The 22,415-nt window shown below is 44.2% G+C and overlaps 2 protein-coding genes across 3 annotated transcripts in view; both read left to right on the forward strand.

Annotated features, from left to right (window-relative positions):
- Nucleotides 1-22,415, forward strand: part of CPPED1 (calcineurin like phosphoesterase domain containing 1) — a 154,247-nt gene that overhangs the window by 63,672 nt on the left and 68,160 nt on the right. For both annotated transcript variants that reach the window (XM_075899349.1, XM_075899348.1), the window contains exon 3: nt 14,751-15,173. In XM_075899349.1, the coding sequence (XP_075755464.1) occupies nt 14,751-15,173 (423 nt within the window). The remainder of the gene's footprint in view (nt 1-14,750; nt 15,174-22,415) is intronic.
- LOC142818592 (uncharacterized) lies at nt 3,820-14,742 on the forward strand. Its single transcript, XM_075899350.1, has 2 exons — nt 3,820-10,061; nt 10,313-14,742. Exons 1-2 carry the CDS (start codon nt 9,930-9,932, stop codon nt 10,484-10,486), a joined length of 306 nt encoding a protein of 101 aa, XP_075755465.1. The 5' UTR covers nt 3,820-9,929; the 3' UTR covers nt 10,487-14,742.

Below are 22,415 nucleotides of genomic sequence, written 5' to 3' on the forward strand. Positions count from 1 at the left end.
TTGTTTGCAGAACTGGCAGATACTAAACAATATGGGCTAAAGGACTCCCACATAGCACTCTGAACACTTGGCCTGTATGCTCCAGGTCTAGCTCAGAAGAAGTTCCAGCCTCCAACCACAGCTGCTTAGCCTCATTTGGACACAGGACAAACCAAGTTCAAAGGGTTTAGGACAAGACAATTGAAGTCCTGCTCTTCCATGCAGCGGGGCTCCTCCAATCCCAAGATCAACCTGAAGCACCCATTTTGAGGGTTCGATTGAGGATGATGTACCTCTGATTTCACCGGATCCTTCCCCTGTGATGTTCATCCACAGTCTGCACCCCTTTCTCCTGGCCTGGCGCTCTGTCTCGTTGGACCATTGGGTCCTCAGCTTGGTGAGGTAGGGATACACCCTCCAGCTCTCCTTTACCATGCCGCCGCATCCTACCCTCCTTCCCTGTCCCTCTTCAGAGACCCTTATCATGAGCGGCTCCCACGGCAGAAAATCAATGGGTTACTCAGGCAGGGGGCAGTGGAGGAGGTGCCACAGTGCTACTAGACCCAGGGGTTCTTCTAAGTAAGTAGGGACTTACTTCTGCATTGCCATTTTCAATGGTGATAGACATTTCCTGTGTTTTTTGGTAGAGTCGAAGCGTTACCAGTTTAGTCCTCCCGTGTGGCCTTGCCATAGCCCCTTGGGTCTTTACCAAATGTATGTCAGTGATAGCCACCCACAGGACTCTTCCAATGATTAACTCTCCTGTTATATGGTGCTCTGGTTAGATGGCCACCAGAACCCAAAGGGAATAACCCTTGCTGCATATCAGTGGAAGATATCTAGATATAGCATACCTAGTCTGAGTGCACAAGTTTGTATCTGGTCGTGTACATGCTGCTGGTTGCCCTAAAAAGGTCTACCTATCACACAGTTTATGTATAAAACAGCAGGTGGTGGTATTATGATGAGTGTTTATAAAAATAGCATCCATTTGAAAGAAGATCTATATTGTATAATTTCTCTGTAATAACAGCGAAGGAAGGCGAACATTTATGTTAGACATAAATGGAGAGCTGTCTTTTTGTATAAAATTTACAATAAAACACTTTTACAAAAACTCAAATCTATGGCCCTTGTTATGTGTTGTCTTAAAGAATAATTAGGTTTTTTAACTATATAGTCATCCTGTGGGTGTTACCAAGATCAGTTGAGGCAAAGATTATTAGCAAAAGGATTTTTACCTTTGCAGAATAAACTACAAATACAATTTCTGCTGACTGCAGCAAGCTTTGACAAAGACATTTGCAAAATAGACTTCTTCCTTTCTTGAAATCTGCTCTAACTGAGAGAAGAAAGGTTGTCTTGACTTTTTTGAGCAATAGACAATTGGAAATGTTAGTGAAATAGTGACTTACAAATAACTTGCAATAGACAGATGTACTGCAACACAGAGGTTGGCATTTCCCCTTCATACTTGGGCTCATGTCACTCAACTTTCAAAAAATGGTAGAATAGAAAGCTTGAAGGAAAATTGCAGACAACTGTATACAAGTGACAGTTCTAGCTTCTTTATTTTCCTTAAAAGCAAAACTATCCTTCATGGGCTATTAATTTTTAAAGTCATTTATCTTAGAGCAAAGCTGTATGTACAGAACATAATATATAACATCATCATAGTATGATGTAGCTAGTGACTGAAGGCATTGTGACAGTATAACTCCAGGATAAACTGAACAAAAATGAACTTTTCATTACTTCAGTTATATCCACCCTGACACTTCCCAAGTCAAGTTTCCCTGTCATGCCTTCCAGCAGTCTCCCTGCCATTTTCACGCTTCAAGAAACTGCTACAATAAAATATAGGACTAATAAATATCACTTCACTTTTATTTAACCTTCCCCATGGTGAACACTGTGTTGATATGTGTATTAGACTACATACAGTATATTCTTGCTCATCCAGGGTACGTCTACACTACAGCGCTAGTTCGAACTAACTTAGTTCGAATTAGTTAATTCGAACTAAGCTAGTTCGAACTAACGCATCTAGAACTAAAAACTAGTTCGAACTAGCGTTTTGCTAGTTCGAACTAGTAAGTCCACATTGAGTGGACTCTGAACAGGGCTTAAGGATGGCCGGAAGCAGTGCCGGCAGGGCATAAAAGGAGGACTTAGAGCATGGAGATACTGTCTCAGGCTAGCCGAGGGCTGCGCTTAAAGGGTCCCGACCCCCACCCCGGACACACAGTTCTAAGGGGTGCCCCGCTTGCAAAGAAGTTCTGGCTTGGAGTGCCCTGAGTGCCCACACTGGGCACATCACACCACTCGGCCATCAGCCCGGCTGCACTTGCCGCAGGCTGCCATCTGGGGAGAGGGAGTAATTGGGGGGCTGCAGGAGAGCTTCCACCCCCAGAAGCCCGCAGAGCCAGCCCAGTCCTCCCCATCGGGGGCTCGTACCCCATTCCTCCCTCACCTCCTTCCACTTACCCTTCCCTAGCCCCCCTTCTTATTGATGTACAAAATAAAGATAATGTTTCTTCCAACATTGACTCTGTCTTTATTGAAAAAAAACTGGGGGAGACTGGGAAAAGGAGGTGGGAGAGGGGAAGAGAAAGGCTGGGAGAGGGGAGGGCAACTAACATGATCAGGGGTTGGGAACAGGTCCCAGATGAAGAGAGGCTACAGAGACTGGGACTGTTCAACTTAGAAAAGAGGAGACGGAGGGGGACAGGATAGAGGTCTCTAAAAGCAGGGGTTGGGTGGAGAGGGTGCATTCAGAAAAGTTCTTCCTGAGTTCCCATAAAGAAGGACTAGAGGACACCAAAGGAAAGGAATGGGTAGCAGGCTTGAAACTAGTAAGAGAAAGTTGTTCTTCTTGACAAAGCAAAGAGTCAACCTGTGGAACTCCTTGCTGCAGGAGGCTGTGAAGGCTAGAACTAGAACAGAGTTTAAAGGGAAGTGAGATAAAGTCATGGAGGTTGGGTCCATGGAGTCCTATTAGCCAGAGGGTAGGAGTGGTGTCCCTGCCCAAAGTTTGTGGAAGGCTGGAGAGGGATGGCACGAGACAAATGGCTTGGTCATTGTCTTCGGTCCATCCCCTCCAGGGTCCCTAGGGTTGGCCGCTGTTGGCAGACAGGCTACTGGGCTAGATGGACCTTTGGTCTGACCCAGTACGGCCATTGTAAGCTCAGGGCTCAGGGTCGGGGGTCTCAGTGGACCCCCTTGATTTTCATGCACACCTGGTCCTGGGTGGCCAGGCTGGCAGCTCTCCTGCCCTAGACGGCCACTTTCCTGTGCCTAGTGCGGAGATCGTGGACGAGGTCCACGATGTCCGCACTAGCCCAGGAAGGTGCCCGCCTCTTGCGGTCCAGGGCAAGCTCCCGGGAGCCGCCAGCCTGGTCCCGGCAAGAGGGGGTGGGCTGGGGGGCATCGGGTGGGTGGCTCTGTGCCGTGCCAGGTGCAGGGTCTGCTAGCTGGGTGCTGGCAGGCTTGCACCTGGCACGGGCACCGTAGCCAGCCCGTGCCCCTTTAAGGGGGCCGGGGCCGGGAGGGGGGCATAGAGTTTCCCTGGTGTTGGCCAGAGTGGCCACCAGGGAAACCTGGGGAGGGCTAGCCTCCCACTAGTTCGAACTAAAGGGCTACACAGCCCTTAGTTCGAACTAGCTAGTTCGAACTAGGCTTAGTCCTCGTAAAATGAGGTTTACCTAGTTCGAACTAAGCGCTCCGCTAGTTCGATTCAAATTCGAACTAGCGGAGCGCTAGTGTAGCACCTATTAAAGTTAGTTCGAACTAACGTCCGTTAGTTCGAACTAACTTTGTAGTGTAGACATACCCCCAAATAGTATGGGGAATATAGATTTTATATAATCGGGAGTTTGGACAATTGAGAGGCCCTTAAATAAGCAGTGGAGGAAACAAAAGTACTATCATTTGCTGTATTTAGAAAAAAGAATGCACATTCATTGAAAAGTAGATACACACAAACAAATCAGGTTGCCAAGAAATACTAGCTCACATGAAGCACACTGTATACAGAAGTATAACTCATAATATTCAGCTACAATCATAGAATCAGAGGATTGGAAGAGACCTCAGGAGGTAATTGAGTCCAACCCCTTGCTAAAAGCAGGACCAACTCCAACTAAATCATCCCAGCTGGGGCTTTCTTAAGCTGGGACCTAAGAAACACTGTAGATGGAGATTCCACCACCTCCCTAGATAACCCATTCAAGTGCTTCACTACCTGAATAATGAAATATTTTTTTCCTAATATCCAACTCCCTCCCCCCCACACTCTTCTGTAGATTAAGGCAAAATACTTCAGCCTCTCCTCACAAGTCATGTGCTCCAGCCCCCTAATCGTTCTTGTTGCCCTCTGCTGGATTTTCTCCAGTGCATCCACATTTTTTCTATAATGAGAGCCCCAGACTTGGACACAGTACTGCAGAATAAAGGGGAATTATCACTTCTCTAGATATGCTGGCAATGCTCTTCCTAATGCACCCAAATATGCCATTAGCATTCTTGGCTACAAGGGCACGTTGTTGACTCATATCCAGCTTCTCATCCACTGTAATCCCCAGGTCCTTTTCTGCAGAACTGCTACTTAGCTAGTCGGTCCCCAACCTATAACAATGCTTGGGATTCTTCCGTCCCAAGTTCAGGACTCTACATTTGTCCTTGGTGAGCCTCATCAGATTTCTTTTGGCCCAATCTTCCAATTTGTCCAGATCACTCTTGTCCCTATCCTTATTCTCCAGCTTATCTACCTCTCTCCCTAGTTTAGTGTCACCTACAAACTTGCTGAAGGTGCAGTCCATCCCCTCATCCAGGTCATTAATAAAGATGTTGAACAAAACTGACCCCTGGGGCACTCTACCTGACACCAACCACAAACCAGACATCCAGGCATTGCTCACAACCCGTTGAGCTGGACAATCTAGCCAGCTTTCTATCCACCTTATAGTTCATTTATCCAATCCATACTTCCTTAACTTGCTGGCAAGAATACTGTGGGAGACTGTGTCAAAAACTTTACTAAGTCAAGGTATAACGTGTTCACTGCCTTCCTCAAATCCACAGAGCCAGTTATCTTATCATAGAAGGCAATCAGGTTGGTTAGGCATGACTTGCTCTTGGTGAATCCATGCTGACTATTTCTGATCACTTTCCTCTCTTCAAAGTGCTTCAAAATGGATTCCTTGAGGATCCTCCTCACGATTTTTCCAGGGACTGATGTAAGGCTGACTGGTCTTTAGTTCCCCATTATTCTCTTTCTTCCCTTTTTTGAAGAGGGGCACTGCATTTACCTTTTGCAGTTGTCCGGAACCTCCCCTGATCACAATGAGTTTTCAAAGATAATGGCCGGTGTCTCTGCAATCATATCAACCAACTCCCCCAGCACCGTCAGAGGCATTAGATCTTGCCCCGTGGATTTGTGTCTGTCCAGCTTTTGTAAATAGTTCTTAATCTGTCCTTTCTCCACTGAGGACTGCCCACCTCCTTTCCATACTGTGCTGCCCATTACAGTATTCCAGGTGCTGACCTTATCTATGAAGACAGAAGGAAAAAACACACTGGCTACGTCTAGACTGGCACGATTTTCCGGAAATGCTTTTAACGGAAAAGTTTTCTGTTAAAAGCATTTTCGGAAAAGAGCATCTAGATTGGCATGGACGCTTTTCTGCAAAAGCACTTTTTGCGGAAAAGCATCTGTGCCAATCTAAACGTGCTTTTCCGCAAAAAAGCCCCGATCGCCATTTTCGTGATCGGGGTTTTTTTGCGGAAAACAAATCTCTGCTGTGTACACTGGCCCTTTTGTGCAAAAGTTTTGCACAAAAGGGACTTTTGCCCGAACGGGAGCAGCATAGTATTTCCGCAAAAAGCACTGATTTCTTACAGTAGGAAGTCAGTGCTTTTGTGGAAATTCAAGCTGCCAGTGTAGACAGCTGGCAAGTTTTTCTGGAAAAGCGGCTGATTTTCTGGAAAAACTGGCGAGTCTAGACACAGCTATTGAGTACTTCAGTGTTTCCCATATCATCTGTCACTAGGTTACCTCCTTCATTCAGTAAGGGTCCCACACCTTCCCTGACCACCCTCTTATTCCTAACATGCCTGTAGAAGCTTTCTTGTTACCCTTCACATGTCTTGCTTGCTGTAATTCCAATTGGACTGTGACCTTCCTGATTACACCTCTGCATGCTTGAGCAATATATTTATACTCCTCCTTAGTCATCTGTCCAAGTTTCCACTTCTTGTAAGCTTCCTTTTTGTGTTTAAGCTCGCGAAGGATTTCACTGCAAAGCCAAGCTAATTGCCTACCATATTTTATTTTCTTACTAGACATTGGGATAGTTTGTACAAGGATTATTAGGAAGAGATGGGATCCACCTAACGAAGAGAGGAAGGAGCATCTTCGCGGGCAGGCTTGCAAACCTAGTGAGGAAGGCTTTAAACTAGGTTCGTTGGGGGACAGTGACCAAAACCCTGAGGGAAGTGGGAAAGTCGGGTACTGGGAAGAAATGCAAAGAGGAACGAGCAACAAGGAGGACCCCTGATTCGAATGGAGAAAATAGGGTGATCAATTGGTTACCTGAGGTGTTTGTACACTAATGTGAGAAGCCTGGGCAACAAACAGGAAGAGCTGGAGGCCCTGGCCCCGTCCAAGAAATATGATTTAATTGGGATAACAGAGACTTGGTGGGATGACTCGCATGACTGGAGCGCTGTCATGGAAGGGTATAGACTGTTCAGGAAGAACAGGCAGGGAAGAAAAGGAGGAGGAGTTGCACTATATGTAAGAGAGCACTATGATTGCTCTGAACTCCAGTATAAAGAGGGAGAAAAACCTGTTGAGAGTCTATGGGTTAAGTTTGCGGATGACACTAAGCTAGGAGGAGAGGTAGATATGCTTGAGGGCAGAGATAGGGTCCAGAGTGACTTAGACAAATTGGAGGATTGGGCCTCAAGAAATCTGATGAGGTTCAACAAGGACAAGTGCAGAGTTCTGCACTTAGGACGGAAGAATCCCAAGCATTGTTACAAGCTGGAGACCAACCAGTTAAGTAGCAGAAAAGGACCTGGGGGTTACAGGATGAGAAGCTGGATATGAGTCATCAGTGTGCCCTTGTAGCCAAGAAGACTAATGGCATATTAGGTTGCATTAGGAGGAGCATTGCCAGCAGATCCAGAGAAGTGATTATTCCCCTTTATTCGGCTCTGGTGAGGCCACATCTGGAGTATTGTGTCCAGTTCTGGGCCCCCCACTACAAAAAGGATATGGACGCATTGGAGAGGGTCCAGCGGAGGGTGACCAAAATGATTAGGGGGCTGAAGCATATGACTTATGAGGAGAGGCTGAGGGAGTTGGGTCTGTTTAGTCTGCAGAAGCAAAGAGTGAGGGGTGATTTGAGAGCAGCCTTCAACTTCCTGAAGGGAGGTTCCAAAGAGGATGGAGAAAGGCTGTTCTCAGTAGTGACAGATGGCAGAACAAGGAGCAATGATCTCAAGTTGTGGTGGGAGAGGTCCAAGTTGGATATTAGGAAAAACTATTTCACTAGGAGGGTGGTGAAGCACTGGAATGGGTTACCTTGGGAAGTAGTGGAGTCTCCATCCCTAGAGGTGTTTAAGTCTCGGCTTGACAAAGCCCTGGCTGGGTTGATTTGGTTGGGATTGGTCCTGTCTAGAGCAGGAGGCTGGACTTGATGACCTTCTGAGGTCTCTTCCAGCTCTATGGTTCTATGATACCTCTACCTTCAATAAGGTTCTTTAAAATTCAGCCAGCTCTCCTGGATTCCTTTCTCCTTCATTTTAGTGTCCCAGGGAATCCTGGCCCTCAATTCCCTGAGGGAGTCAAAGTCTGCTTTTCTGGAGTACAGGGTCCGTGTTTAGCTGCTCTTCTTTCTTCCTTTGGTCAGGATCACGAACTTGGCCATCTTATGATCACTGCCACTCAGGTTGCCACCCACATTTCCCCTACTAATTCCTCTATGTTTGTGAGCCACAGGTCAAGCTGAGCATGGCCCTGATTGATTTCTTCAGCCCTTATCATAGAATAATAGAATACTAAAACTGGAAGGGACCTCCAGAGATCATCAAGTCCAATTCTCTGCCTTAACGGCAGGACCAAACACCATCTAGATCATTCTTGATAGATGTCTGTCTAACCTGCTCTTAAGTATCTCCAGTAATGGAAATTTTATAACCTGCCTAGGCAATTTATTCCAGTGTTTAACCACCCTGACAGTTAGGAAGTTTTTCCTAATGTCCATCCTAAACCTCCCTTGCTACAATTTAAGCCCATTGCTTCTTTTCCTATCATCAGAGGCCAAGGAGAACAATTTTTCTCACTCCTCCTTATAACACCCTTTTAGACACTTGATATCTGCTATCATGTCCACTTTTAGTCTTCTCTTTTCTAAACTAAACATGCCCAATTCTTTCAGTCTTTTCACTCATAGCTCATGGTTTCTAGACCTTTAATCATTTTTGTTGCTCTTCTCTGTACCTTCTCCAGTTTCTCCACATCCTTCTTGAAACATGTGGAGAATGTGAGCAATCTACTTTTTCAGAAGATAGTGGCCACGCTGAATGGACGCTATCTTGCATTTAAGCTGTGATTTGTATGGACGGAGAGGCCACCACTCCGTTTTTCCTCATTACTCTTTTTTCAAAAGAACTCCCTCTTTCCCGTCCACACAAGCCTATTTCCAAAAGAGCTCTTTCGGAAAAAGGCTTCTTCCTTTTAGAAAGAAGATTACCAATGCCAGAAAAACCCCTCTTTTCTTTCTTTTTACTTTTGGAAGAACATGATTGTAGTGTGGACGTAACTCTGACAAAACTCTGTAGTGTAGACATACCCCCCCACCTGCTTTCAGAGAGATTCCACCAGGAGGCACCTTTCACATTGGGTGGTCTTCCCAGCCTAGACTTCAGTAAGTGAGATTGCAAGCCAGCGTACCTAACAAACAACACCAGGATCTGGGTAGAGGCATCCATGATCAGGTGGTCTGGCTGGCTACAGGCGCAGGTGGAGGAGACAGAAGCAGTGTTGGCACTGGTGTTGCGGGTCTTCCTATACATATTAGGACTCCCTCTGTCAAACTCCCTCTCAAACTCCCCTGTCTGCAGGCTCCTGTCCACTTTGCTCCCCTGGTCGCTCTGGCTCTAGCTTTTAAAGCCTTCTCACCTAGGTTATACCAGGAAGTTGTTCCCCATATCCTCCAAAAACATCCTGGATTGTCTGGGTACTGCTGTATTTATCTCCCAACAGATATCAGAGGGTATGTCTACACTACAGCGCTAATTCGAACTAACTTAGTTCGAATTAGTTAATTCGAACTAAGCTAATTTGAATTAGCGCATCTACACTGATTGGACGCTGCGGCGCACTTAAGGGCAGCTGAAACCGGTTCCGGCAGAGCATCAGGTCAGTAGTTGCTTTGTGTGGCTGCTGCCTGAGGCTCGTGCTTAAAGGGACCCCCCTGGACAGCCGGTTCTCAGCTTTTCTGCTTGCTTTCCTACCTCACCGAGGGACAGCAAAGCGTTTTTTTCTGCGCCCGCCTGTGTCGGTGCTTACCTTTGGGGATGCTGCCGCAGTTGGCAACATGGAGCCAGATCTCGCCCTGCAGTCCTTTCTGGTGCAGTTTTTGGACTTGCTGCTGCAAGCCCGCCAGCAATGGGTGGAGGCTGCCTGGCACCACCTGGTGCACGTCAGCCCCCTACCTCTCTGCCTGGCCTCCCTGGGGACCGTGGAGGAGGCGCAGCAGCGCCCGGACGCCAGCGTGCCCCGCCGCATCTGGCGTCTGGACACCAGCAGCGACTGGTGGGACCATATCGTCCTGGAGTGCTGGGGAGACAGACAGTGGACCCAGAACTTCAGGATGAAGAGGGACACCTTCCAGGAGCTCTGCGAGTGGCTTGCCCCTGCTCTGCAGTGACGGGACGCTCGCATGAGGCCCGCCATCCCCCTCCAGAAGCATGTGGCCTTCGCCCTTTGGAAGCATGCCACGCCGGACAGCTACCGATCCGTCAGGAACCAGTTCGGCATGGGGAGATCCACCGTCGGAGTAGTGCTCATGCAGGTACAGCACTCACCGGCCACTGGGCCGGGGGGGAGGGAGGCTGCAAGGAGGGGATGGGCCGCCCCAGGGAAAATGAGGGGGGGTAGGAGGCAAAAGTGCCCCGCACCGGAGGGTTCGGTCTGTCCCGGCCGTACTACACGCCGCCCGGGGGGGTTGCTTCCGGGAGTGGGGCACGGGGCAGTGCCAGGGCACGAACACTCCCAGCCACCCGGGCGCCCTAGTGATTCGTGATTTGCTGTGTCTCTCTGCAGGTGGTCAAGGCCATCAACCGGGTGCTGCTCCGCAGGGTGGTCCACCTCGCCGACACGGACGCCGTCATCCGGGGGTTCGGCACCCTCGGCTTCCCCAACTGCGGGGGGGCCATCGACGGGACGCACATCCCCATCTGTGCCCCGGAGCACCAGGCGTCCCAGTACGTCAACTGAAAGGGGTACTTCTCCGTGCTCCTGCAGGCCGTGTGTGACCACTGGGGCCAGTTCACGAACATTAATGTGGGCTGGTTCGGCAAGGCACACGACGCACGGGTGTACCGGAACTCCTCCGTGTGCCAGAGTGGCCTCCGTGTGCTAGCTGTGGCTAGTTCAGAGATCGTGGACGTTGGAGGCCTCCCCCCAAACCTCGATGAGGTCCACGATCTCTGCACTTGACCAGGCGGGCACCCGCCTCCTGCGGCCCCGGGCAGGCTCCTGGGAGCCGCCAGCCTGATCCTGGGAAGAGGCAGAGGGCTGGGTGGCAGCGGGTGGCTGGCTCATGGCATGCCAGGTGCAGGGTCTGCTGGCTGGGTGCTGGCAGGCTTGCAACTGGCACAAACACTGTAGCCAGACCGTGGCCCTTTAAGGGCTCCGGGGCCAGGAGGGGGGCAGAAGAGTTTCCCTGGTGTTGGCCAGAGTGGCCACCAGGGCAAGCTGGAAAGGGCTAGACTCCCACTAGTTCGAATTAAGTGGCTACACAGCCCTTAATTCGAACTACTTAATTCGAACTAGGCGTTAGTCGTCGTAGAATGAGGTTTACCTAGTTTGAATTAAGCGCTCCGCTAATTCGAGTTAAGTTCGAACTAGCGGTTTATATGTGTAGCGCCTATCAAAGTTAATTCGAACTAACGGCTGTTAGTTCGAATTAACTTTGTAGTGTAGACATACCCAGAATGATTAAAGTCCCCTAGGAGAACCAGAGCCTGTGATCTGGAGGTTCTTTTAGTTGTCTGATGAAAGCCTTGTCTGCCTCATCCACCTGATCAATAGCAGACACCCACCTCGACATCACCCTTGTTGCTCCACCTCTAACGTTAACCCAAAAACTCTCAGCTGGCTTTTCTCCCATTTGATACTGGAGCTCTGAGCAATGATACTGCTCTCTTACATACAGTGCAACTCCTCTACCTGTCTTTCTGAACAGTTTATACACTTCCATTACAGAGCTCCAGTCATTTGAGTCGTCCCACCGAATCTCTGTTATTCCAGTCAAATTATAGTTCATCGACTGTGTCTGGATTTCCACTTTTTCCTGCTTATTTCCCAAGTTTCTTGTGTTTGTGAACAGACACCTTAGATAACTAGCTGATTGCCCTATTTTCTAAATACAAATCAGGAGTTCTCCTCTGTTGCTCCTTCCTTTTTGTATTTCTTCCCAGAGTTCCATTTCCCTCTTACCTCAGGGCTTAGGTCACCATCCCCCGACAAACCTAGTTTAAAGTAGGGATGTTAGATGGTGTTTAATAATCGTGTAACCACACCAAATCTTAGTGGTTACAGGATTATTCATTGGTCATCAGGGGCATGGCCAGCAGCCAGTGCATTCCTGGCCCCACTCCTGGGGAGCGCCATGCTCCTGCTTCCTCTCCTTCCCTTCACACAGAGGCAGTCCCCGGGTTACGTACAAGATAGGGACTGTAGGTTTGTTCTTAAGTTGAATTTGTATGTAAGTCGGAACTGGTACATATTGTAGGGGAAACTCTAGCCAAACATTTCTCCAGAGCTCACTTTTATTCTCCCACACCTCACTTCCCTCAGTCTTTTATTCTCAAGCTGAGGTGTCTGCTGAGAAAAGCCGCTCCGCGTCTCCCTGTTCTGCTGGGAGGGGGGGGGGAGCGCTAGCTTCGCGTCTCCCTGGTCTGCTGGGGGGAAGCAGCTAGTGCGGGGTTGCCTCACCCCGTTTGTAAGTAGGGATCCGATGTAAGTCGGATCCATGTAACCTGGGGACTGCCTGTATATATAAAATGTTTCATATTTTTAGTAAAGGTCCAGACAAAAAGTATTTAATTATCCTAAAACTATTCTTTTGACCACTAATATAGCCACCAGAGTTTTTTAAGGGCAGAGACCCTGTTTTTTGTTTTGATGACTAATTTTGTTGTTGTAAGCACCCTGTGCATCTGTTTCCCTATAGCAGTGTTTCTCAAGCAGTGATACAAGTACTCTTAGGGATACTTGAGAGAAGTCTGGAGGGTACGTCAATACAACTGAAATTTGGAGAAAACTGAATTTTTGTTTTAAGTTTTACAGTGCTTTATTATTTTTGTGTTTTTTACACCCAAACATTTCATCACCCGCTCAGCTATGATTAAGTTGTTTAAACAAATGTGTTGCAATGAGGTAGAAAAAATGTGTGGTATCTGAAATCTGCAGGTACTAGGGATACTTATAATTTTTATTTTTTTGAAAAAGGGGTACTTTATTTTAAAAAAAAAGGTTGAGAAACACTGCTCTATAGATAATACTGTACTAGTTGAGGAAACCATTGCATTGCTGTCAATAAAGTGTAAAGACTTTTTCTGCCATGAACCCATTTGCATTTTTCTAGTTTTTTTTCCCCACACCAGTACAGAATCCCAATGATAGTAGTAAAGCACTAGAGTAAAGCTCTGACATTTTGTTAAAGATTCAAAATAAAAGTTGTATGTTGATTATTTTAAGCTTCTGCTTTTGTTAAATGTTCAGTTCCTTTTTTAAAAGAGACTACAGATTGGACCTCCCTGATCTGGCACCCTTGGACCTGACTGGTCCTGGATGAGGGCATTTGCCAGACCAGGAGAGGTCATATCTGTCGCCTCTGCTACTGGCTCCCCACAGCCCTGGATCAGCTGCCAGCCTCCTGGCAAGCTTCCCCTTGCTGCCAGCCTCATTGCCCTGCTAGTCTCCCCACCTCCTTCTCTCCTCCCCACTCCTTCCCTGCTCAGCTACCTGTATGCTAGGCGCCTGTCCCTGCTGTGGAGCACTGAGCTCCTTGTCCTGCCGGGCAGCCCCTCTGCAGTGCACTAAGGTCCTGGCTCCATGGGGCAGCCCTGCTGTGGATCGCTGAGTTCCTGGCCCTTCCAGGCAGCCCCTCTGCGTTGTGCCTGGCTGCTCAGTTTCCACGCATCAGGCAGCCCAGCAGTGGGAAGCCCAGCCACCAGCCGTCCACCAGGTCTCTGGTCCTGGAACATCCGTGGTCCTGCCAGACGACCAATGTTGCTGGACTAGGTAGTCCAGGATTATAAAGGTTCAACCTGTAGTAAAATTTATTTAAAGTCCATATTCAGACTCCAGAAACTTTGAAAAAACATGAAAAAGAAAATGTATAAACCTTATAATGATAGGTACAATTAAAAAGAATTTGAAATAGATTTTATATAAAATGTATGTAGCTGCAAATTCTCAAATTTGTTTTAGTGAACATGTGTTTCATACTTATTACATTATGGACAGCGCTGCAATGTGAGTCTCCATTCAAACCTTTCAAAAAATAAAGACTTTTTTTAAAAATTCAAATCCAGTTTTATAAAACGGCTTCTTGAATTCTAAAATCCAAGTGTGTGAAATTTACCTTTGTAACATTGTTTAAGTAAAACACTTTTTTTAGACATTTAATAGTTTAAATAATGTGTAATAAACACATAGCAACTGTATCTATTTTTAATAAGCATTCTTTTCTCAAAAGTGGAATCATCTTATAGTTTTATTTAATGTAAAATAAATAAAAATGCTCTTCAAAAACTCCTCTTCTTCATGACATCATTTGTATTTCTTCAGAGATTAAATTCCCCGTCCTGAGAGAAATAGGACTTCCTGTCAGCTAAAGACAGAGATAAGGGGTGGAACAAATTGTTAAAGTTTACAGTTACCCTGCATTTTTAAGTCACTAGTAATAATCCCATGTTCTATTAACTGTTAAAATATTCTTATACTATCTAAATGACTTTCTACAAGACAGTTATCCTTTTTCTGAAGTAGGACTAGTAATGAACAAAATCTCAATTCTTTTATTTAGCCATAAAGTGTAAACCAGATGTTTCATTGGTTGCTACCTTGTACAGAAACTTGAACCTCATCTTCCAATTATTCTAAATTTTTCTCAATGAATTGTCAGTCTGTATGATGGGAAAGATGTTTGATGTAAAATAATAACCATGCAACTGCAGATTGTCTTCGGCAGCCTTGTGCATTGGAAGGTATAGAGAATGGTAGGATAATGACTATGGAAGGAAGGAAGGAGGCATGAATGAAAAGACTTCAGAGAAGGTGTCTGGCGTAAATGACTGGATACATTAAAAAGATAATTAAAGAATAAAATTTTACATTTTCTGCATAGTTCCTTTATCAGGACAGTTGTGGCATTTGATTTTACTATCCATGCTGTCTGTATAAACAACAGTTGGTGGTGGAAGAGTGTAGCATAAACATAAAAAGTAAAATAACTTAATTCTTTTTATAGGAACTCAGTGGCGAAAGGACCAAGAACAAGATTTGAAAAATGTCCTGAAGAACCTTGACCAAGACATTCCATTGGTATTTGTCAGCGGAAATCATGATATTGGCAATGTTCCAACCCCGGAAACAATAGATGATTATTGCAAGCACTGGGGAGATGATTACTTCAGTTTTTGGGTCGGAGGGGTTTTCTTTCTTGTGCTTAACTCTCAGTTATACTTCGATTCTTCTAAAAGTCCTGAGTTAAAGCAGAACCAAGATGAATGGCTTAATGCACAACTAGCTGTAGCTGAAAAAAGGAAGTGTAAACATGTAATAGTTTTTCAGCATATTCCTCTATTTCTACAAAACCCAGATGAAGACCATGACTATTTTAACTTGGAGAAGTTAGTTCGGCACGAGCTGATGGAAAAGTTTCATAAAGCAGGTACAATTACTTTTTTAATTTAACTGATTTTTCTTTTCAGCACTTTGATGTGAATTGCTCATATCATAGGATGCAGTAAGGGGACATTTGTTGGAGTTCAAGCTTTATTTTGGGTTTGGCATAAGAAGGAACTTTTTATTTTAAAAAGCAAAAGCAGTTAGGGTAAATTTGTACTAGTTGAGCAGTACATTGTTTTTAGAAGAAGAATAGAAATTAAGTAAGATCATAGGATACTAGAACAGGAAGGGACCTTGAGAGATCATCTAGTCCAACCTCCTGTCCTCATGGCAGGACCAAACAGTTAAAGGAGTTACAGTTAAAATTGAAAAAGAGATCTGAACAGCTGGCAATACTATGTGTATGCATACACACAAATGTAGTAAGATGTGTTACTTGATCACCATGTGTATATTGTCTGTCTTTTTTCCCTCTGCCTCTTTATATGTTCTGTCTTTTAAACTATAATCTCTTCAGGGCGCAGAAGCTCCAACAATGAGGGTGACTTGGGGTACTACAAATGAACTGCATACAGTCAGAAAACTGTTTTTCCATCTGAAACAAATAACCCTTCCCTGACAGCCATTAGTTTGGACTGCCTATTTGACAAGGGCATAAGAGAGAGATGCTTGACTGTGTTGTCGAAGCAAAAGCCTCACTCATTTTACGTGGCTAAACAGACAGCTTTATTGATCAGTAAAGCTAGGTGAGCCAAACGTGGTCCCAGCAGAGCCGGGCCTAGTAAGGCTGGCTAATACAATCAATCCTAGTATCTTTATACCCTAAGCCAAACAGTCTGACGTCAGGGCATCCAATTACAGAAATCATTAATTAAACTTGGAAAAACAAAGCCTTATCAGCAAGATGGCAGACAGGTACGAGGGAGTACATCTCCTGTCCCAACCAGCCCAATTAACACATACCAATAGACCATCCTGTAGGCCTCCTCTCACGGGGTGACAGAAAGTTCACTCTGGTCTATGTGCCAAAGAGAAAAGCTGAAATGGTTTTTGTTATACAAGATGGCTTCTAGCTAAAAAAGAAATGGTTTCTACAGTGTGAACAGACAGTATTACACAGTTTGAAGCCTCCCACTGCCATGTCTACATGTGGACAATATTTTTAAAAATTACATCCATAGAATAGTAGGGGGTTGCTCGCTACATTTGTCAACCCCTCTCTCTCTGGCCACTAATGGTCCTTTAGCACCTCAGAGACTAACCAAAAATATGTATAAATAGTATGAGTTTTCGAGGTACAATCCCCTTCTTGGGTTGTGCCCATGAAAGCTCGTGATACTGTCTATATATATTTTTGGTTAGTTTTTAAGGTTTTTATTTGTTTGTATTTTTTAAGTTACAGATTAACATGGCTACTCCTCTCAGACTTCTATCCAAAGAATAGGCAGTTTCTCATACAAATGAATTATCAAACTGATTCAAGTCTTGTTTAGAATGATGTGTTTGTGAAATCTGTTTGATCTGATGGATATAAAGTTTACCTGTGGTAAAGAGTAGTTTGAGGTAGGTCAGTTCCTTTTTGTTAGCTAATCAGCCTCAGCAGGGCATCTTCCATTTTACATCTCCTGATAAAAAGAAGAGCTGAAGTCACAATAAAATGGCCGTTGCTGCATAGCACCATGTATTTTATCTTGAACACTTTAGCTTCATTATCCATTTTAAAAATGTGCTTTGTGTTGACCAGTAACAAGAAAGAATATGATTGTTCTAAAACATCTGTCTAGGTTGCTGATCACAAATTTCATATACATTTTGGGGATATTTAAATCTATGCCTGTGTGTATATGTACCATCCAAAAATAAATGTCAATATTTACTCTCCCAAGCTCCTAAACCATCACAGCAGCCGAGTGAGCCTCTTTGAATGTTTACATTTTAAAATACATTTACTGGATGAAAAACAAAATAAACCTGCCCCTTTGTATTGTTAAAATTTAAACCTTTTCTATCACAGTTTCACTGACATTGCAATACACCTTGCAGATGCATTATTACAAAATCATACTCTTCCACATTTTATTTTAGTTATTAGATCCCTGCTGCCATCAAGACCCTAATATAAAACAAAATGTCCCAGAGGGATGAGAAGAAATTTATAAGAGGTATAAGGAAAAGTATTATCTTTCAAGTCTGTTCTTGAAGCTCATAGTGGAGGTTCTTGTTCTGTCGGCAGAGGGATGCAAATAAAGCACTTTGAAAGTGCAAATGAGCCCGGGATTTAAATATCCCGGGCTTCATTTGCATACTCACGTTCCGGTGCTGTGCTGATCACGCGCCGTTTTGAAAGTGAAAGTGCTGTGTAGCTGTGGTTCTGCCAACAGCGGGGAGCATTTCCAAAAAATGAGGAGTACAGGATCTGTCGAAAAAGGTCCCCACTGTTGGCAGAACCACGGCTACACAGCACTTTCAGTTTCAAAATGGCGCATGATCGGCACAGCGCCAGAATGTGAGTAGGCAAATGAAGCCCGGGATATTTAAATCCCGGGCTCATTTGCACTTTCGAAGTGCTTTATTTGCATCCCTCTGCTGACAGAGGGATGCAGTCTGGAGGTAGAGAGTTGTTTAACATTTTTAGGCAAAATACAATATGAATTATGTTTATGGAGTTTTTAAATTACTAGTTTAGTACTTATTAATTGTTTTAACGCGTTTAAAAATGTACGTGAGCGCTATTGTTACCTAGGCCTTGTTTACAAAACAGAGTTTTATCACCAAAAGGTGACTTGTAGCAAATAAACAGTGTCCACGCTATATTGCCACCTCTGGTAACACAACTCTTTGGTTTCAGTAACAAAATAAAACCCTCTCAATGAGAGGCGCAAAGTTTTTTATGGCAAACTTAAAGTGACAACGCATTATATCATAACTGGCTTCTCCCAGCATCCCATAATGCCTGGTGTGACTACTCTGTTCCCTGTTTTGAACTTGGTTCTGACAGTTAAGCAGACCACTCAGCTATGACAACAGAGCAAATTACTACTAGGGAATGCTCCTCTCTCCTGCACGATGAACACAGAGTCAGGTTGGCAGGTGTGTAGGAGTGTGTGAAAGAATCACTATTGTGTTCCTTAGAGCTGGGAAGGGACATGGAGACTGATGCTAGAGGTGTTCCCCTCTGCTTCCTCATGACTGGTTGCTTCTGGTGGCTGGCTGAACTTTAAAGATAGCATGCCAACTAGGGATGTAAACGAGTAGTCAACTAGACAATTAACCGATAAGCCTAGGCTTATCGGTTAATCTTCTCAACTACTTGTATTTCCCCCCCTCCTTGCTACTTCTGATTGAGAGGCAGCAAGGGTGGGAGGAAGTGGGAGCCAGCTTAAAAGTTTCCCCCAACACCTTCTCATTGGTGCCGCCTGTCCCCCTGATCCTCTGCTACAGAGTGGCAGCCTCAAAGCAGCCTCTACCCACAGCAGGCCTAGGCTCCCCACAGAGAGAGGCTGCTTTGTGGCAGCATCCCCTGTCCGTGGGGGATCTGAGCTCCCCACAGACAGAGGCTGCTCTGCATCCCCACTTGGGCTCACTGCAGGCTGGTCCCTAGCAGCAGCCCCTGTTTGCAGCGGGTCCCAACTTGGACAGGGCTGCTGGCAGACCAGCTTCTGTCTGCGGCCAGCCTGGGCCTCTGCAGACAGCGGGTACTTTGCAGCAGCCTCCCCCACCCCACCCAAGCAGCCTCTGTCTGTGTGGAGCTCCGACTCCCTACGGACCGCGGCTGGTGCCATCCTGCACTGCTGCCTTGGTTTCAGAGGCAGCAGTGTGGGACTGTAGGCAGCCAGTCTGCATGGGAAGCTGATTTTTAAACTGGGTCCCCTCGTGGACTGGTTCCCATCTGGCACCCAGTACTGCGGGATGGCAAGGGGCTCCCCGGGAGTAGGGCTGCATTATACTGGCTGCCAGCCCCGCCCTCGGGGATTATTGAATAGTTGAGTAACTGATAACATTTTGTGCAGTTACTCAATATTTCTATTATCCGATATCTAACATCTCTAATGCCAACACACTGCCTCCCACATATACGCTCCCTGTCCCGCCACCACCTTCAGTTGAAAAGTGCAGGATGCCTATAAAATAATAGGATTGTGAAACCTGCATCAAGTGATGCTGTGCCTGTCACACATGAAGCATTGCAAACCTTTCCCAACTCTCTCTTCCAAGAGCTGCTAGTGTAGATGCCCTTTGCCATCACATGGATATTCAACAGGAGTTCAATGAAAGTGCTTTCATTAAAGCGACATAACTAAAGTGTAGACAGAGCCTCAAATGAAATGGCTGTCATAAGTCTCCTGCAAATAAATTAGCATTAATATAAAGTCAATGTGTTGTTGTCTTCCAAGTTTATTTTCATTCAGTTAACTTACTAATATTTAGTGCCATTTTATTTTTGTGACATTATTTCTTTGGTATCAGAAATAATTTATATAAAATGCCTTCATTGTAACTGAAGAATGATATTGCATTACACCCTACTGCATTTTAGTCTAACTAAAAACTAGCATTCCACTTGCCTTTTAAAGTTCACATTGTACAGTGCGACTCGCTATCAGAATGTTTCACAGAACTACAGCTTACATAGGCTTATCCTGCCATTAAAGTGAAACTTGGTTGAATGGTACTTTTAACATCATATAAAGATCAATAGTTCCTCTTTCTGGCTGGCTTCAACCATGTTAACTCTTCAGAGAGCTATCTTTTCAGATAAGGTTTACAGAATTAATTAATTTAAAGATAATATAAAATAGTTCATGGCAGTTGTATTTAATTTGGGCATTCTCTGGCTATTATATAGTCTCTCCTCTCAAAGTGATATTGCATGTTTACTTGCCTAAAACATATTAGGAACTACAGTATACCAGAAATGTTAAAATTTTTACAGAACACTAGGTTAGCTTTAAGTTTGGGGAAAAGAGACAATAATAGAAGAGTATTCTAATGAACAAATCACCCAGCCACAAATAATGAGTCACATTCTCTTTGGCTCATGTTTAGATATTTTAAAGGATAATTCTGGCTTATTCTACAGATTAAGTAAATGATTTAATAACTAATACCAACAATCAGTCAGTCAAACATTTGTATTAAATAAATGAAATGAGGACAAAGCTCTAGGAAGCTAGCAATACAACAGCTTAACTGTGAAAAATTCTCTGAATCAAAAACAGAGTTCTCTATGGCTCTGAGTTTCCTTAGTAACAGAGGCATTCTGCTTCCATTTTTTTATTCTTTTGAAGAGCCTTCTTTATATGTGTATAAAATCAGTTATCATGGTAGCACAGATACATAGATGTGTAGTGACACCCGTTATTTTCTGTTTTTTTGCTCTTTCCAGGAATTAATCAAATTCAATATGCCCTTGGTTATCAGATTGGTTTCCCCTATAATTGATCTCGTATATACATGGAGGAAACAAAACCCCCACTCTGGCTCATGCAGTTTAAGGCTAACCTTCTGATCACTTCGTATTTATTCTAATTTTCTGACTCTAATCTGAGAATGTTATTTTAACATCCCTCCACACCCTATACCTCCTCAATATTCTAGTAGTTTTTTCTGCCTCAGTGGGAATGACTTAAAATTCTATACAAAAAGGTTTGTAATGATGAAAAACCCTAGTACAGAATTCTCTTCTGTAAAGGTTAACAAGATATTTTTGTCTGAACTTAGAATATTTTTCTTTTAAGTGTCTCTTTCTTTCTCTCTCTCATCCCCTCCCCTTTTTTTGTGAGCGTAAGCCTTGAAATGAGTATAATCTTGCTACCATCAAAATCTTGGCTCAGAACAACCACAATTTATACAACTATTATTATATTTTAACGAAAATGAATAACACTTAAATACCAAAAAGCAATTTTAATGTTGGGGGATGCCAGGGAAAGTGAGATGGAGAATACATTTGCACTTAATAGTGGGCTATGTAGCAAAATGTAAGCTTGGTTGTACTATACATGAAGAAAAACACAAAGATATTTAGGAAGTAAGCAGGGTACTTTTAGCATTCAAATATTGCATAAAGGTTCTTCAGATTAATTGACTTGATTTCAGAAACCTCACTATCCTTTTCAAGTTTAGAGCTCAGATTTGATGTGGTTACTCTAATAATCACTTACATGTTAACATAATGTTTTTAATTTGATTTCAATATCTCATTCATTACAAGAAAGATAAAAGACTAACTGGCAGAAGTTACATCTGGTGCGAAATGCTGAATTACATTTCTCACATTAGAAGTGTCCTTAACAGTTGGGCTCATTAAAGATAAAATCATGTCCTTATGATAAATATTTATAAATTGAAAATCTGGCACTTGTAAATGTGTACTATTACTTTATGAAGTTAAATCATACAGATAACTGTATCTAACAAATTATCTATTTTCCTTCATACAGTCAGATTTTTGGTTTAGAGTATAGTAGATCATCTCAATTCAAAGCAGTATTTATCAGCAAATATAAATTTGAAACCATAATGCTATAACTTCTGAGATTTAGGCCTCCATTTGAAAAGTCTGGTTGTCTTTATGTGTACATACATTTTTTCTCTTGCTAAGGTGAAAAAAACCTATATGCATAGACTGAAAATGTGTTTGACCAATCCTAAGGCATGTTAGGATTTGCACCTGTAAGGTCAATTGAAGACAATGGATTGAAAAGGGGTTATCTATATGATCAGCTGTTCAGATTTTCCTAGTGAATACTAGGAACGTGAATGGTTAACCAGTTAATGGGTAAGTATCACCTTTACCGGGTGATGCTTATTAGTTATGGTTAACAGGTATGGGCTGGCGAAGCCCCCAGCCCACCACCGGGGATGCTCCAGCCCTGCATGGCTTGCTGTGGGTGGAGAGCACTATAACTTAGCTGGAGCAGTTCCTGTCCATGGCAAACCCTGTTTGGTGCACTGTGGAGCTTATTTAATAATTATTGTAGTAATTATTACATTTGTGATTTTATATTCCAGAACTTTGAATGAACTTTAGTAATTAAAATTGTAATTCTAAAAAGTACCAGAGAATGTAGCATGTGTGCCCCTCCGTCAAGATTTTATGATAGGAGAATAACATAGTGAAGAGTATATGGGAAGCAGGAATGAGGAAATTGGGAGCCCATTGTGCAAGCATCCTCTTGGCAGCAGCTGAGGCTCCCCTGTTAAGCAAGTCCATCCGTCCTGCCCTTCCCCGGCAATCTCCACCTCCCTGGACATCCTGTCCACTGAACCCCAACCACCTGCA

Source organism: Pelodiscus sinensis, chromosome 16 (genome assembly GCF_049634645.1).
Source record: "Pelodiscus sinensis isolate JC-2024 chromosome 16, ASM4963464v1, whole genome shotgun sequence".
Taxonomy (NCBI): domain Eukaryota; kingdom Metazoa; phylum Chordata; order Testudines; family Trionychidae; genus Pelodiscus; species Pelodiscus sinensis.

Excerpts from the sequence above, each read along its gene's own strand:
- LOC142818592 (XM_075899350.1), top strand. The coding sequence starts at position 9,930 with ATGAGGCCCGCCATCCCCCTCCAGAAGCATGTGGCCTTCGCCCTTTGG. Across the intron at positions 10,062-10,312 it reads TCGGAGTAGTGCTCATGCAG|GTGGTCAAGGCCATCAACCG; the intron begins GTACAGCACTCA and ends GTCTCTCTGCAG.